Genomic DNA, 17,262 nt, shown 5'->3' on the forward strand with positions numbered 1-17,262 from the left:
AGATTTCATGAACAGCAAAACTGGGGGCTGGTATCTCGGACTTCCCACTCTGAGCCCAGCATTCTTTGATATAAAACATCACTGCTTCCCTAAAGCAGCCCTTACCCCCCGGCAGAAGCCAAAAGCCTGGAACAAGTGAGTTCTGTTAGTGTGTGCTGGGAAGAGAGGTCTAGAGAATGTGGTACCTACAAGCACAGTGACCAGAGAGCCTCTGCCTGACAACCGTGCACCCAGGTGACATGGCAAGATACTCTCGTGGTCTCCGTGATGATCCGGCACCTACAGCAAACGGGGCTACTGAGTTACCTGGGGCAAATACCACTTGGTGTCAGATTCGGGATAATTCTTTGTATAAAGAGGAGTGGGGGGCCCATAGCCAAGGTCCTCTCGACCTCTAAGTTTGAGTCATCTTTCGGAGTCAAGGGAGTTACATGTGCTGCCATGTGACAGAGCCCAAAATAAACATCAGCCGCTCCCATCCTCATCAACAGAGTCTGCTGGCAATGACTCAGATCATTTACACATGACAGCGAGCATATGCCCTTCTCGGCGCCCATGGAATGGCAGCGGGGCCGATGGCAGGGCCGCCTGCCTTCCTGATACTATTCTCGGACGTTTGCCGTTCTTGTCCAAAGACATCTTGAGGCCATGGTTTCACTTACTCTTAATTTTCCAGCCCAGCTAGGAACTCTATTTTCCCGATCGTTCCTCCTATAATCCAAGATCCTCACAAGCCGTTTCCAAATACTGAAACAACATTATGGCAGGCCACCAGCTCCATCTTATAATCAAACAGATGAATCACAAAGCAATTTCCTTTGGATTTTTTTTTAATAGGATTTCCACTCCCACCTCCTTGGTCTAGTGTTTACAGAGAAAGAAATGATTGCTTTCAAATATATTTGACTGTGCTTTTTTTTTTAGCCAAGTTAAAGCCTATGTCTTAAGTTGAATGCCTCCTCGGCCTGTTCCACATCCATTTTCTGATAGTCACGGATGTGCCCTTCCTTGGTGATGCGCATTTCCCCAGAAGTGCATCCAGCAACATCGTATGCAAGCGAGCCATTTCTCCTCCAGGTCAGCCATCAGCACGGGGTCTCTGGATGAAGCTAGTGGACCCTCCTCAGTATTCTCACAGTGTGATTTTCCTCAGAGGAGGTAAATCCAGACGTTAAACTCCTTTTAGACTGAAAGATGCAGGGGAACCTTAGTGTTTACTTACGTGACCGCTGCCCCACTAAACCTAAGTAACAGTAGGTGAAGTTCCGAAAGGGGACGTTTCTCCAAGATGCTCCGTGTCCTGAGTGTGCTCTGGAATACTTTAGGCTACTGAAAGCCATTTTTGGAACATAAATATTGAAATGTGGAGGGGGATAAGAGTCTGGTTGACTCATTGATGTGTGAAGCTATTCTGTGGGGAGAGAGAGAGAGAGAGAGAGAGAGAGAGAGAGACAGAGAGACAGAGAGACAGAGACAGAGAGACAGAGAGGAGAGAGACAGAGAGGAGAGAGACAGAGAGACAGAGAGAGAGAGAGAGAGAATCACCTGTATATATTCCTTTATGGAAAACCTAAGTCCTTGGTTTGTATATATTTCTTTCCCTTCCACTGACCAGGAGAACAGGTGCCCTACACATAGTTCCCTGCTCCTGTGGTTTGGATCAGTCAGTCACCCAAGGTCCAGGGGCACCTGGTCTTCTGTGCCTGTCCTCCAAGCAGTCCTCTATCTGTAACCCGCATCCTTACTCCAGTGAGGTCGTGCAGACATGCCCTTGGCCCATTCACGCCACGCCTTATCTTCATCTTGCCCTGTGCCCTTGTGTGCTGTCATCTGGCCCTCGCGGGGACCAGGCCTCGGGGCTTTGCTGGTCCACGTGAGAGATCACCATGGGCCCTCAGTGTCCTCTCTAGGAGGCACGCACATGCTAAGAGAGCCTCATCTGAACCTGAGGACTCTCCCCTGCGTAAGCCACCTCACTCGGTCCTCCAGTCCAAGGCAGGGGCGTCCTGCCGCTCACCGGAAGTGAATCTCTCCGTCCACTTCCAGCCAACATCCTCAACCCTTGAGCCTTCGGAGGCGGCATCAGGGACACGCCCTGTTTGGGATTAGTCACTTGATTTCCCCGCTCGAAACTCAACATAGCCTGCACCTTCTCCCCAGCTTATCTGTCCAGCTCACTCCATCCCCGCCTCTTAGAAGATGAATCAGTAAGTAAAGAAGACGAGGGCCTCTCATTCGGGCCTCATATTCCTGGGCGGTGAGTGCCGTTTCCCCTCACCTTTTAGGTAAATAGAGCAGATCTCGGTCAACTAAGATCCCTTGTTCTGAACGACCCGGGTGCTTAGTTTCCTAGCATTGCTGGTACTAACATCATAAGCTCAGAGGCTAAAACAACAGGACTCGACGCTGCTGCAGTTCTAGCTACACCAGGACTTGAGTCCCTGTCATCAGAGACGGGGAACTTTTCCATAGCTCTTCCAGCTTGGCAGCTCCAAGGAGTCTTCCATACACAGCTTCGTTGTCCCAACCTCTTTGTGGCAACCTTCTCTGAACCACGACCATCCTCATACATATTCTCTCTCTCTCTCCTCTCTCTCTCTCTCTCTCTCTCTCTCTCTCTCTCTCTCTCTCTCTCTGTGTGTGTGTATATGTGTCTGTCCGTGTGTGTCTGTCTGTCTGTATGTGTGTCTGTGTCTTTCTGTGTATATGTATGAGTTTATGTGTCTGCTTCAGTTCCTGTCTGTCTGTCTCTGTGTGTGTGTGTATCTGTGTATATATGTGTCTGTCTGTCTCTGTTTGTGTGTCTGTCTGTCTCTGTCTCTGTTTGTGTGTCTGTCTGTCCCTCTGTGTGGCTGTCTCTCTGTCTCCCTCGCTCCCATCTCACACATCCGTCACTGTCTTCCACATCACACGCCAGGTTCTTGTGCAGCTGTTCACATTCACCACATACCGGCTCCCGGCCATTATGAACCATAATCTTCTTGAAGGCAAGCTGCTTTGTCCCACCGTGAGTGTACTGTGTCCCACAGTACCTTACATAAGCTGGAGTTCCTTAAGTTTGGCTGAGATCTTGTTTATATATCTTTACACTGGGTCTGGCTCGACAGCCCAGGTGGTGCCCCAGCCTCAGTCTCGCAAGTCCTGAGATTACAGGTGTGCACCCCAGCACCTGGCTTTAGCCAAGGAAATGTCTCACAGTCTGCTTCCTTTCCTGCATTTCATAGCTCATGGATTGATAAGCAAAACCAAGACTGGACTAGGAATTCACCTTTCTCCAACGCCCCACTACCCTCGAAGATAAATTTTGAAGCCCAGATTGCTTTTTTACATCTAATCAAATCATTTTTGTGATGTTCTCTCATTTGAAGTTTACCTTGGGGAAGCAAACACAATCTCTTCCAAGTATAATACTCTCCATATTTTGTTTTATTTTCTTCCTTGTCCAATGATGCCATGTTTGTTCACTGGGGACAGTCAGATTTCCTGCTGATGGATGAGGTTTCTGAGGACAAGGACAATGTCTTAGTCATCATGTTCCCAGCACTGAGCAGTGCCTGGGTGTGTGATAAGGAAAGAGGGAGCCTGAGGAGAGGAGGAGCCTATGCTGCACCCCAGGGAGGGAGCCTGGGGGGAGGAGGAGCCTATGCTGACCACAGGGAGGGAGCCTGGGGGGAGGAGGAGCCTATGCTGGCCACAGGAAGGGAGCCTGGGGGGGAGGAGGAGCCTATGCTGCACCCCAGGGAGGGAGCCTGGGGGGAGGAGGAGCCTATGCTGGCCACAGGGAGGGAGCCTGGGGGGAGGAGGAGCCTATGCACCACAGGGAGGGCTCAAGGCTCTCCCAGGAGGTAGCAAGGGGCTCATCAAATCCCACAAGGCATTTGTTCTCCTGGTAGTACAGATAGGAAAACGAGGCTGGGAGAGAATCAAGAGGGTCACTCTCAGTGTCCCGTAGTGTGCCAAAGCCGAGGTCTGTCTGGCTCTAGAGCCAAAGCTCTCAACCAAAAGCCCATGGAATAGTCTGGATCTCCAGCCTAGGTCCAGCTCTGAGCCTGCTGACAGTGCTGAGCAGCGCTCTGTCTCAAAGGTCTGTCAGATTCTACCACTGAGGGGAAAGAGGGGTTTGCTAGTTGCCTTTGTTGTTGTTGTTTGGTTTTGTTTTACAAAACAGGATTTATCTGTTTAGTTCTGGCTGTCCTGGAACTCAGAGGTCTGCCTGCCTCTGCCTCCCGAGTGCTGGGATTAAAGGTGTGAACCACCACTCTGCTGGGCAAAAGCTGAGTTTTAAAACAGAGAAAAATTAGTATGAAAATACAGAGATGTAGTGTGTGTGTGCGTGCAGTTTGTAAATACATAGATATAATGTATGTATGTGTATATGTGGCATGTGTGCAGTGTGTAAATGGATAGACGTAGTGTGTGCCATGTGTGCAGTGTGTAAATGCATAGATTGTAGTGTGTGTGTATGTGGTGTGTGTGTATGTGTGTGTGTGTAGTTTGCATTCCTGGTATGTATGCTGTGTTCACAGCATGTATAGTAGGCAATGTGTGCTTGGTGTGTGTGTGTGTGCTGTGAGTAATTCCGCCTCCCTCGTGGAGCCACCAAAGACCTATGAAATTCAAGAAGAAACTACCCATGAAAGTCCCAGCCCACACGAGGGGAAGGGAAAGGCATGGCAATCTCGGACTGGAACGAGTTTCCATCTGAACTGGGAGAGACGGATCAGAAGCCAGTTCTAAGCTTCACAGAAGGATACACAGCAACGAGTGGCAGAACTCGCATTTCTCAAGCTCCTCACAGCACAGCAGAAACAAACGTGACTCTCCCAGCCACCTCACGAAGAAGGTATTGTTAGCGAGTCCTTTTAGCAGATGGGAAAACTAGAAACATTTGTCAATCCAGAGACACTCTGACTCAGAGTAGGGCCAAAGTTCATCCCAGGCCCGCGCAACCTGATTCTTTCCTATCAGTTCCCTGTGCAATTTCTTGAGCAATTCATAGATATAAAGTGGACAGATGTGGAACGCTTGCCCTCAACTTGGAAAAGAAATTCCAAACAAAACTTGGAACGCCTTTGGAAACTACAGAAGTTTGAGATGATTCAGGAGATCCCATGGGTGTGACACTATTGGGGTGTCTACAACCTCAAAAAGAAATAGTGGGGTGACAGGGAAGGAGGGTCTAGGAGGAGTCAGCAGAGGAACACCAGCAGGTTCTGTTCTAACAGGAGACACATGCGGCCCTTGCAGAGGTGTCCTGGGAGTCAGGCCGAGACATGTTATTGGCAGAGAGGGCAAACAATTTAAACTCTGCCTGGCGAGATCTCAGACTGGAAATCATCAGTGTCCGCTGCCCTCAGCTAACACACACAGAGAGAGACAGAAACAGACAGAGAGAGACAGAGACACAGAGAGAGACAGAGAGACAGAGAGAGCTTTAAATCCCCCCAATGTCTGAGCACTGCCTAAGACTGTGAGCCCTCAGGGACAATGCCGGACCCATCTGTTCCATCAGGAATTGGCCAGACCCAAAGCAAAAGCCCACAGGCCAATCGGCTTTGATTATAGCTCAGCTTTCTATGACCCCAATACTTCCCAGCTCAATCAGCCAAAAATACCTCTTCTTTAATGCGGACCATGATTCCAAAGGACAGGAGTCAGGGGTTCCACAAAATAAAGAAGAAACAGCTGCGGACTGAGCCACCACTAACGACAGGAGAAGCAGTGTCTCCGTCCATCTCCCAGCAATGCAGCTTGCTCTAGAAGCCACAGAAAATAATCGTACTGAGCTCATTCGGAGAGGAAAACAGAATGCCTTCCTTTTCAAAGATTTTATTTATTTTATTATAAGACATATAGGTAAAAACTCGCATATTTTGAAAAAGATAAAAAAGGTAATAAAACAGACTTTTTCTCAGTAAGAAATATGTTCATAAATATGCTTTATCAAATGTTAAAATGGCTATTTGCAAAATAATAATAAATAGAACACAGCTGCGGCGTACAGGGCTGGGGCCTTGCTATATGCTTTGGGAAAACAGTTGTTGACCATATTTAAAGAGCAATCACTCTGCACTCCAGGCTGTCAATTAGCTGAGATTTTTTAAAAAAACACTTTTATGATAGCTCCATGATTTCAAAAAACAACAAAGCGAAAAAGAAGATTTGACTAGGTAGAGTTTGGTGAAAATGATTTCCTCAAAATAAACAATTGTTTAAGACACATAAGTAAACAGTTTTTTGAACCTCTAAGTGCTAAACGGATCAGCTCCAAAGACTACAAATCTCTGTGGTCTCTAAACAAACCCTGTCAGTACACGTCCGTCTCCACCCAGCCAACTCCAGCGCTGCTTCCCTTCACAGCCATGAAGGGGACAGTTCTGCTCTGCCCCTGCAGGGAGACACGTGTGCAGAAAAGCCCCCCTTCCCACAAGCTCTCACCCTTTCCCTAGGTTTCTGTAGGACTCAAGGGCATCAGATTCACAGAGAGCAAAACTGGGCGAAACTTCGATGATGAGACACGCCTGTTCTAGGCATTCTGGGTAAGTTTCGATATTCTGCTTCCCTTAGAAGAGGGAATAAAAGCTCATGTGAACCCCAGACATGCCCTAAACGAGTCCCAGGTGTCCGTGTAGCAGGCCAAGCTGTTCTAAGAATACTGACTCTTGACAAAGATTCCCTGCCCGTGCGCGTGGCTGCCCATGAGGCTAACCTGTCGATTCCCATCTGCAATCGGGGAAGCCATCTCAAACAATGCTTATGTAGTCAATCTAATATAGATCACTGGTCCCAAAGGCCTTCAACGATGTCCCGTGGGGGACATCTGGGTGACGCGGGGTACCTAGAGCACAGAGAGGTCATGGCAGGATTTCGACTTGAGCTTGAAGGCCATGTTCTTGTTGTTCTTGGCCACAATCTTGCCCCAGAAGCGCCTGGCTTTCCTGGGGAGGCTCTCCCGCCTCTTCTGGTAGGCCAGCCGCCTCTCGTTCTTCTCCTTGCTGTCCCGGCGCAGGCGGACCTGCCGCACGATGCCCTCAAACAGCTCCTTCACGTTGTGCTGCACAGCCGCAGAGGTCTCAATGAACTTGCAGTCGAACACCACCGCGCAGGCTCTCCCTTCTGGAAAAGGAGGAGGGGAGAAGGAAGTCAGAGGGGCCACAGAGTACGATCCTGCACCACGTGGCCGCGCTGGAGGACACGTCTCCAAAACTGCACTAGGGTAACATTGGGCCGCAGACTACCTTATAGGAGGAGGGAGGCAGCAGGGCACACAGCCTCTCTCATCAGCTAGGTGGAGAAACTGGCTGAGGTGTTTTAAAAACATGCAAGAACTCGGGCAGCTGACAGAGACAGCAAACCCAGTCCTGCTCCACGCCCAAACTCATACACTTTCTCCTGACTCCGTTTCCTTCCCCAAAACCTGTAATTCGAATTCTGCTACTTAGCTTTCCTCTCTTTAAAAAGATAAAAAAGTATGATGAGATGAGATCTTTTGAGGAAAAATGATGGCTTTATAAATATATAATATGGTTACATCAAACTATTCTATTCAAGCTTTTCTGAAACTCCACTGGGTTTAATAACTATGTGTCCAAGTTTTAGTTTGAAAAGAAATAAACACTGAAACTGTGTGTCCTACAAGACAGCCCAACTGCTTGGAGAGATTGTCTTGACTGAGCGGGGACTAAAAATGCCACGCTTTATTTTTATGGTCCTACTAAATCTACACGAAACCAATACAAACAATCTTGAGGGTCCTAAAAAAAAAATACGAGGCACACTCGTCAAACAGGAATTATCCTTTGAACCAAGGATGAAGAAGCAGGTGTGGTTCCATCAGTCTGATGCCCTCCCAGAAGCTTAGAAGGAGAGGCTGGGGACCAGAATACTAGATGGACATAAACAACCCGAGGATAATTGCTGTTTTGTTTGCCTCCCAAGCCAGAGCTCCCCACCCCTGCATTACTAAACCACGTTTCCTCCCTTGAACTTGAAATCTGCTTGGAGAACAGAAGGACGTGGGGCAAAGGTTAAGACTGCCAGTAAATTCCTGAGGATGCTCTCTTCCCAAAAGAAGGTCAGTGGGGAGAACCTGGAACCCTGCAGGAAGACCAGGATAAGGAGAATAAGAGACAGAGACTAATACAAAGGATGAGAACCATGGGCATCTTAGACAAGAAACTCCACGGAGCACCCCACTGCGCCCCTGGTTGCAGCCTCGCAGGGGGAGGGGAAGGGAACCTGCCTGCAGGCCAGTGTGTGTGGTACAAGGGCGGTGCCCAGGGCCTCACCTGACACAGACACTTCTCGGCACCGCACTAAGTCACTTTTGTTGCCAACCAAAATGATAGGGATGTCCTCTGTCTGCCGGGCTCTGCGGAGCTGGATCCTTAGCTCGGAGGCCTTCTCAAAGCTTGCTCGGTCTGTGATAGAGTAGACAATCAGGTAGACGTCCCCAACCTGCATGCAGTGGTCCTGGAGCCATTCGCTCTCCCCCTAGAGAAGCAAGAAGACCTGCCGTGAGCTCAGGCCAGCCTGAAAATCGAGATGTCACTGTTGCAAAGAAACTGTATATCTTCCCCAAGTAAGAGAGAGGAAGAAAACTACTTCCCACCCCTCAGAATGCTCTGGTCTTCCAAGATGTCTAGGGACGAAAAGAAAGTCTGTATCGTTTCTGTACCAAAAAACTTCCTTCCCAATTACTGCAGCTTGAGCTGGTCTGATGATGCATACAAACATCTTTGACAAACAGTGTTTCCAATTTCCATCTAACCTGCCAAAAATAGGCCTTTCCCGACTTCCTATGAGCTTCCTTTTGTCTTCCCCAGAGGGTAGAATTAAGAATTCTTTGGTGAGAACAGGAGGGTTCTCAACCAACAAATGACCTTGTGTATGTGCTGGGAGGTCCAAAGCCTGCCCAAAGCCATGCTGGCGTGCAGCTTTGGGAAGGCCAGCTTCACACAAAGTGGTTTTGTGTCATTGGAAATGAGTGGCCATGCTCGCTTGAACTTTTCCTAAAACAAATACGCTTCTTGTGGTTTTTAACAGAACTCAGGGCAAGCTGCTGCAATTTGTTTGTTCTTTAGGGCTCGTCTGTGGACGACCTGTTCCTCCGCACGCTCTTGCTCTCCAGAAGTAAATGCTAATCAAGCAGATGAGCCCACCTCCTCTGGAGCATCCACTGTGTGGGACAAGGTCACCCTGGCACAAAGCAGCCTGTCAAAAAGCAAGCCCTAAAAGAACACACCCACAGCGGCGGGTCATGCATACCTTATTTTCCCACATGTCCAGGAGAATAATTGTTGCGCTCTCTCCATCAACGACCAGGGTGCGCTCATATGTGTCCTCTAGAAGAGAAAGGACATTGCTATCAGAGTCAGGCATAAAAGGCTCCTGTCAGATTCACACTAGAAAATACGCTCCGTGAGCGCTGAGGAGACAGCTCTCAGTTAGCACCGTGCTCACTTTGCAAGCACGGGAACTGAGTTCTCTCCTCAGAATCCACATGAAAGCCCAGCAAGGTGACAAGCACTTGTAACCCTTGCTTTGGGGGCAGGCGCAGAAACAGGCGTACCCATAGGCATGTCCCTAGGGTTCACTGGCCAGCCAGCCTAGCCAGCTCAAGTCTCTCCAAACCCAGAGGTTCTCTCTCACAAAACAACACGGATGGTTCTGGAAGAACAGCCCCTGAGAATGACTTCTTGCATCCGTGTGCACATGCACACATATACACACATACGTGCTCTCACAAGAACATGTATATCTTATGCACACGCATACACACTGAGGGAGACAGACAGACAGACAGAGACAGAGAATGTACTTAGTACATATACAACAAATTATGTAAATATACAAACATTTGCGAAAAAATTAACAGATGACTATTGTAAGGGCTAGGAAGTTGGCTCAGTCTCTGACTTCTCTGTGTATCTGCACACACACACACACACACTACTGCTCTCCTTCAGCATGCGGCACACAGTCCTCCAGTCCTACTAAGACATCTTCCACAGTTTTATATGTGGATGGCTAAATCACTTGAATTAAAGGGAACTTATTCCCATCATTCTTGAGCCTCTTTGGAGGAAAACCATTTATAGGGATAAATAAACTCCCAAAGAACTTTTGACCCCAATTCAAGGGACGAAGCCCAGAGGAAGCATTAACGGTAAGCTCCGTCGTGGGACATTTTAACTATAAGCTCTGTTTCCATGGGCCTCATGGAAAATCCACTGTGAGCACCAGTGGGTGGTCCCTGACCATTTACTCAGTGGAAAGTTCAGGGGCTCGAAGCTTAGCCATGTCTCTCCTCTTTGCAGACACACAAGAGCAAATATTCTGAGGTGTCCCTAGTTGGCTCGTCATTTATCTTCTTCCACCTGCTGCCCCTTTGTTTTGTTGCGTGAGACTGGGGTGAGATGGGTTCTCACCGGTAGCCCTGGTCAGCCTGGAACTCACAGGCTGGCCTGGAAGCTGCCCCGTAGGTGCTGGGATTACAGGAATGTGACCTCACGCCTGGCTTCTCCGTCTTTGAAAACAAATACACAACACAGCTTGTGTTTTCCTGTCAAAGGCAACTTCTCTTGGTCATGGACACTTTCCCTCTGAACTTGGGCCAAGATTAGCAGTAGGTGAAGGGTAAGAGCAGTCGAGGGCCAGAGGAGTTCCATCTGGAAAAACCCTGTCAGGGGTTGGAAGGGCAGGCTGGCCTGGAATTTTTCTGAGAGGTTTTCCCATCAACCCGGCACAACTACCAGGTGCCTACTCTGGGTTTCCTGCTTTTAATTGCAACTTCTGAAAACTGTAACTTTCATGACAATGTATCTCTTTTGGTCCTTGTGCCTGGCTCTTCCCCTTTAAGTCCGAGCGAGGCTTGTCCCTGTCCCTGTTAACCGGGTGTTTTCTGAATGTGCCTTTAAAATCGCACCAGAACTCTGCACTTCTTTCCCTGATCTATGCATCTTTGCAGCCTAGCATCTCACCTAGCATGTAACACATGCCAGTTACTTCCTGCACTGTGCTAGCCCCCTGCCCAGTTGTCTCCCTAGGACAGAGATTTATAGCTGCTTTGCCTTCTGTGGCTCCCTTCGCCCCGTGCCCACAATGTGCTTGACCCTTTGTATATGCTCAGTATAAACCTGAGCACTGAATGGATAAGCAGCAAACGCCATAGCATTGCGGCTCGGGGCACACACAAACCTGAATTCAAATCTGAGAGCTGCCCTTCCTTTCCCACGTGGCTCTAAACGATGTAAGTTGCCCAAGGCTCAGTTTTCTGACAGAAACAGAGATGGAGATGCAGAGTCGACAGTAAACAGTGTTTATTCTGTGTGCACCACAGGCCCACACTGTGCCACACACTTACTGCTCTCTCCCTTGGTCCCCAGACCACCCTAGGAAGTGTCTCCCCAATTATACATGTGAGGAAGCTTCCTAGGGTGAAGAGGCTGAGCCAAGGGCACATAGCTACAGCCTGAATCACCTCGGGGTGGAAGATTCTAAACCTGCGCCTTACATTTCAAACCCAGAGCTCTTTGCCAGACTGCTCGTGTACGCGTGAGCACCATCTCTTAGCCTAGCTGTCTTTAAGGCCAGCCCAGAGATGGCCTCTTCCACCAAGCCTTTTCTGACCCCCTGAATTCCACTTTATCCTTGTAACTCAGAATGCTGTCCCATCCCAGCTTGCTTTCCGGTTGGTGTGTGTGTCTGACCTCCACGGCACATTGTAAGGCACTGCCAAGAGGAAGCTCCAGGGGTCTGCACCCCCACCGCGCCTCATCAAGTACTGTGGTTCGTGCTAAGGAACTGTCTCAAAGTGAAGGAGCCAATGGATGGATGGACGGGGGGGGGGGGGGGGGGGGCAGGGNGGGGGGGGGGGGGGGGGGGGGGGGGGGGGGGGGGGGGGGGGGGATGCACAGGTGAAATAACTATGCACAGAGAACCATGGACCATTGCAGTAGTCTGGAATAACAGCCATCTTTATTAGGAGAAATGTGGGGAGACCAGCATGCGCACCCCGGTTAATGCTGGAAAGAGGAAAGCAATGCACGGGCATACCCCGGAAACCCTTCCTCTGGGGAAACACAAAGCTAACGAGTCCGTGAGAATGAGGGTCCACTTCTAAATCAAAGGAATAGAATTAAGAGGACTGAGCGTGTCCCTCACTGAGAAGCTTCTCTTTATCAGAGGCTCAGGTGAGCAGGCAGTTAAGGAAGAGCCCCAGCCCCTCGCTCTCCAACGAAACCAGCTGCAGATCAATCAGGCAATCCCTCTATGCTTATTGGCTATTACCCTCTGCACTGACACCGCCCCTCCGAATAGGCAAACACTTCTAGAAGCCTGTTATCCACTAACTTTTCAACTCCTCCCTCTTTACACAAATAAAACACCACCACCTAGCCAATCCCTTCCATACACCAGCCCTACCAGCCCTCAGAGCAATTTACTGTTGCTTTCCTGGTGCTTCTAATGCACCATGCTGTAAGTCAAGGCCACTGGCACTGAACTCTAACAGTCGGCCATCACTGGGTACCCACGTGCTGTGTGCTTATCAGCACCGGGAAGTTAAGTCCTAGGCCTGCAGAGGACAGTGAAGGAAGTCACTTGACTCTGTCAGCCTCCACCCCAACACCTTGAAAGTGGGGGCAGTCGCATTGTATTGCATCTATCCGTGTACACATTGCCAAAAGCACACACGAAAGGCCTAACACGGTGCCAACACATAGCATGGACCCCATGCATGGTGGAGTGAGTGAAAGAGCGCCAACCCAGCCTCCACACGCAGCTTCCCCAAAGGGGTGATTCTCCATCTGCCACTCCGCCTCTCATTCCCTCCCAGACCCCATTCACGCACAGGCAGACACCATGATAGGCCTAGGTAGACAACAGCCAACAGGAGGCACTCCGCAGAGCGCCCCCTCCACCGCCAACGCCCACTCTGGCACCAGCGCCCCCTCTTCTGCTGTCTTCTGGCACCCACCAGTCTACACTAAGAGCGAAGCAGCTGCACACCTGCCCTGTGTCTCCCCTGACTCTCGCTTAGTCCCCCCAGATTCCAGAGTGAGGAGAGAAATGGGTACTGTGTCAGCGAGTCATCCTTCCTGGTGGGTCCCTGAGCTGCCTCTTGAAGCAATGGACTTCCTGACTGGAAGACAGCTGAGGAGAATGACGTGGGCCATGGTAGTGAGGGCCAGGGTTTACACAAGTTGGGTAGAGAGAAACGAGTCACAGAAGCCATCTTTCCCATCCTTACTCCCCTCACCCCAAAGTCTGCCGTGAGGGGTTCAGTGGATTGAAAGTGGAGACAGACCATGTGAAGCGTGCAAACACTGAGCACGCCTTCCTCCATCTCTACACTGTAAATGGGGTATGCCGCTGCTCTGGGCTTGTGTGCCGATGTTGGGGCTCTAGCTGAAGGGCGCTGCGTGGAAATAACTGATCATTAGAGTTGTAATGTCTACCCCAGAATGTAAAGCTATCACCTGTGGTGCTATAATATATGTCTTAATGAACTAGGTCTAGAATTAGGTAAGGACTGAATAAATAAATATTTGAAATAAGACCATATGGAGAAACCCATGTGGAAACCCTGCCAGACTCTACACAGGGCATTTATCATCATTTTTATAGTTTGATTTTTTTGGGGGGGGGTTTCAAGACAGGGTTTTTCTGTGGCTTTGGAGCCTGTCCTGGAACTAGCTCTTGTAGACCAGGCTGGCCTCGAACTCCCAGAGATCCGCCTGCCTCTGCCTCAGCCTCCCGAGTACTGGGATTAAAGGCGTGCGCCACCACCGCCCGGCTATAGTTTGATTTTTTAAATTATCATGTTACTTCAAGTATAGCATTGGACCTCGCTACCCTTGTAAATTCCTCTGGTATCAGTGGATGCAGCCAAATGATGCGCTCTAACAGGGTTTTGTGCTTCCCCAAAATCAGTTTGGTTTTATGCACAATCATAAAAAAAAGTGTCTGGGCTGATCACCTCTTCAAAAATTATCCAGGCCAGATTCAGCCTCCCTGGACCCCTCAGACTTGACCTTAGAAAGCCCCCTGATGGCTCGGGGCAATAGATTCTGGTGCTGTGTACACGTGTTCTTCTCTTTTCTTTTTTCTTCTTTCTTTTTTTGTCCTGAGGGCCTTTGTAAGGACTGGGGTTTGACCTCGGCCACCCATCTCGGTATCAAAAAGATTTCCTCCTAATTCTGAAGATACATTTTGTTTTGATTTATTATTTTTTGAGGCAGCGACACGTAGCCCAGGCTAGCCTCAGACTCACTACATAGCTGAGGATGGCCTCCACCTTCCCAGAGCTGGGATCACCAAGCACATATCATCATGCCTGGCTTCCAATTCCGCAGAGAAAATGACCCGAGCACTCTTGCTCTTCCAGCCTACAAGACAGAAGTCCACCAGGGCTGGGCCACCTACCTCCCAGGACCTCACAGTCGCTGTCCATGTTGTCATGCACACCTGCAAAGATGTTGGCCAATGTAGACTTGCCCACCCCGTGCTCGCCTATAAGCACCACTCGGTAGTAGGTGTTCCCCGACTCAGAGGAGATGACGGAGTCCGTGGAGTCGGAGGACCAGCTTTGCCGGCAGTGGTCTTCAGGAGCAGTGCAGTGGCCGTTGCGGAGGTTGCAAGGGTGGGGATCCTTCTGGACCATCAGATGCCTGCCGTCAGCAGGGATGCTCCAGCGCTGCTGTGGCTGCATGCCCACAGTGCCCTGGCGCATGGTGACATTATTCAGAGTCATAGTGGGGTCCTGGGAAGCCAAGCAGACAAGATGCCAATATTAGCAAGGATGAACTAGGCCCAAGGGGGTGCAAACACGGTCCTCGTCGGTGGTATTTCATTTGATGGGTAAGAATTAAGCATTCTTACTATAAGGAACACCAATGAAACAGTTACCAAGGCCCTACTTAGCAAGCAAAATTTTGAGAGAGAGAGAGAGAGAGAGAGAGAGAGAGAGAGAGAGAGAGAGACTGGTTTCTCAAGCAGGCTGTCATTTGCGGTTCCAATAGCATCACCAACTGCCCATAAGCTTCCTTCATCCTTAAAGTAACTTTGAAAATCCCACTGGGAGCTGGCGCAGAGGCAGCTGGAAGAACCCACTGCCTCCAGAAATGGCTTTACCATCGGCAACAAGTCTGCGCAGTGGGGACCAGCTGGCCAGGGTTAGCTGCTCTTGTCTAAACATGGCTCTTAATCGCACCAGCGTCTTGCAGGCTTTTGTGCCTCAGTGGGGAACACGTGGCAATGACATCACTCCCCTGGCTGAGCTGGACAGGCACTTTGGGGGAACTTCCATGTTTAGTAAAGTTGCCCTGATGTTCTACAGCTGCCTGAAGAGAACATTATTTGGGGAGTGGGGTGCCTCTGTTTGAGGTTTAAGCTTTACCTCTGCCCCCTTGCTCATGGATACTGTTTAGCATACTAGCCCTGAGCTTCACCCTTCTGACTCGGGTAGGACCTGCTCACATTTGGACACATCAAACTTACACAGAAAGTGCTTCACTCTTAACGAACCTCGCCCACTCCAAGATCTATTTAATTAGCTCATCTATTTAATTAGTTTCACCTTCTTGAAGTAAAGAAGGTCAAAGACTCAGCGAAGAGACACTCAACGACTTCCTACAACTTTCTCCTTGCAAGATTTCCTCACCTGTCAGGGCAGTCTGTTCCACCAAGACTACCCGGGAGAACGCAGAAGCATCCACGGTTAACTCAGCAAGTGCCCCGCGTGAGCGCGAAGCTCGCACAGAGCTTGCACACCCTGCTCCACACCGCAACTCCTAAGCCACTAGCCAGAACTAGCGGGTTTCTTTTTAACGGTTTCTGGGCTGGCGAATTGGGCGCCTGGCCACCTACTCGGTAAGGTGACACTTCTCTGAAAACTGAATTAAGGAACCCCCATGAGAAGCGCATCCTTTGCACCTGAACTTCTTTCTCCCATGGCAGAACCCCCAGGACAGACCTCACAGCCGAGGGGCTCCCTTCCCAACTTAAAAAGTTCAGAGACCAGGCACGCCCCTCCCCACCGCGACTCCTACCGGGGACTGCCGCTCGGCGATGCCCTCTTACTTGGTTGTACCCGGCCGCTGGGTGGACGTCTGCCGTCTGTCGGCACAATGCCTGCTGCAATGCCTGATGCCTGCGATGCTGGCTCCGCAACCCGCGGCTGTGTGGTATCCGCTGGCAGTGCTGCCTCCCAAAGCCACCGCTGCTGGCAGCCCTTTATAGTGCTCGGCGTCCCCGCGACGGGGCTTTTCCGTGACGTCAGCGCTCCCGCCGGGAGGGGGCGGCTCTGCAGCAAACTCTGGAGTTGCAGCCACTTGGCTAAATCAGTTACTCGCAGTCATGTGATCCCCCTCGCCCCTTGAGGGGAGAGAGAGAGGGAGAGAGAGAGAGAGAGAGAAAAAAAAAGACAGTTTAATCCTTGGCCTCCTTGATTTTGTTTTATTTTCTTTCTACCAGGTGCACACTGGAAAAATACACTTAGTGCTACTTAATCGCCCTTCCCAGCAGGGCACTTGTGATCTGTCTGAACAAAGGATGGGGAAAGAGACTGCCCTGAGTTGCCAGTCCACTTCGCCAAGAAAGCAGACCTGCCTGAGCGAGCAAGGCTTCGGCTTCCAGGACGGGGGCTACAGTCCCCCTAGGTGGGCAGGGCAATGGTGCTCTTCCTGCTTCGCAGCACCTTCTCTCTGGATTGGGGAGAGGGGGAGGACTTCGTTTCCCTCTTCTGGCCGAGGCCCAAAGACAGGGGGGCAGATGAAAGAGTTGGGGAGACCTTGGAAAGGGCAGGTTGGCTCTGAGCAGCTGATGATAAACACTGCCTCCTCCTGTTCTGACCATGATGCTGAAGCTCCTCAATCAGAAATTTAATCACATCCCAATTGGAGCATCTGAGAACCAAGCTGCTTGGCATGGAAGGAACGGTGGCCTGGAGCCTGGGCTTCCCGGGTATGGGGAGATGCCCAGGCCGGATCCCCCGAGAGTCCTGGCCGTGAAGGACACACGATCACAACTGCTACAGACATTTGCTAGGATTTCCAAAAACCTGTGGTGCTAGTGGGCCGGGGACCTTGCTCCTTACAGCTGTTGTAGATGGAGGAACTAGTAATACTGCCAGGGAACCTGCCCAAGGTCAGTGTGGGTGGCAGGGGCAGCATTCAGAACCAAGTCTGAACAACTTTGCAACTGCACCACTAAGTGACCTCTTCCCCACGGGACATGGGTATTTCCCGCATGCTGTGTTTA

The 17,262-nt window shown here is 50.2% G+C and overlaps 1 protein-coding gene across 4 annotated transcripts; it reads right to left on the minus strand.

Moving 5' to 3' along the window:
* Window positions 1–894: 894 nt before the first annotated feature.
* On the minus strand, window positions 895–16,413 carry Gem (GTP binding protein overexpressed in skeletal muscle). 4 transcript variants are annotated; one of them, XM_050118767.1, is made up of 5 exons: window positions 15,136–15,225; window positions 14,428–14,764; window positions 9,268–9,344; window positions 8,289–8,493; window positions 895–7,116 (listed from the first exon to the last, which is right to left on the minus strand). In XM_050118767.1, exons 1-5 carry the CDS (start codon window positions 15,136–15,138, stop codon window positions 6,839–6,841), a joined length of 900 nt encoding a protein of 299 aa, XP_049974724.1. In that variant the 5' UTR covers window positions 15,139–15,225; the 3' UTR covers window positions 895–6,838. The 4 variants fall into 4 exon arrangements, with proteins under 4 accessions (XP_049974724.1, XP_049974745.1, XP_049974734.1 ...); XM_050118788.1 differs by lacking the exon at window positions 15,136–15,225 and adding an exon at window positions 16,084–16,413 and having other exon boundaries at window positions 896–7,116; XM_050118777.1 differs by lacking the exon at window positions 15,136–15,225 and adding an exon at window positions 16,053–16,407 and having other exon boundaries at window positions 896–7,116.
* Between the last annotated feature and the right edge of the window lie 849 nt (window positions 16,414–17,262).

This window comes from Alexandromys fortis, unplaced genomic scaffold (assembly GCF_014885135.2).
Source record: "Alexandromys fortis isolate MF-2015 unplaced genomic scaffold, M_Fortis_MF-2015_v1.1 scaffold_18, whole genome shotgun sequence".
Lineage (NCBI taxonomy): Eukaryota > Metazoa > Chordata > Mammalia > Rodentia > Cricetidae > Alexandromys > Alexandromys fortis.

Coding starts and splice junctions, on each gene's coding strand:
- Gem (XM_050118767.1), bottom strand. Junction 9,345..14,427: donor CGACTGTGAGGTCCTGGGAG/GTAGGTGGCCCA, acceptor TTTCTCTTCTAG/AGGACACATATGAGCGCACC. Junction 8,494..9,267: donor TGGACATGTGGGAAAATAAG/GTATGCATGACC, acceptor TTGCTTCTCTAG/GGGGAGAGCGAATGGCTCCA.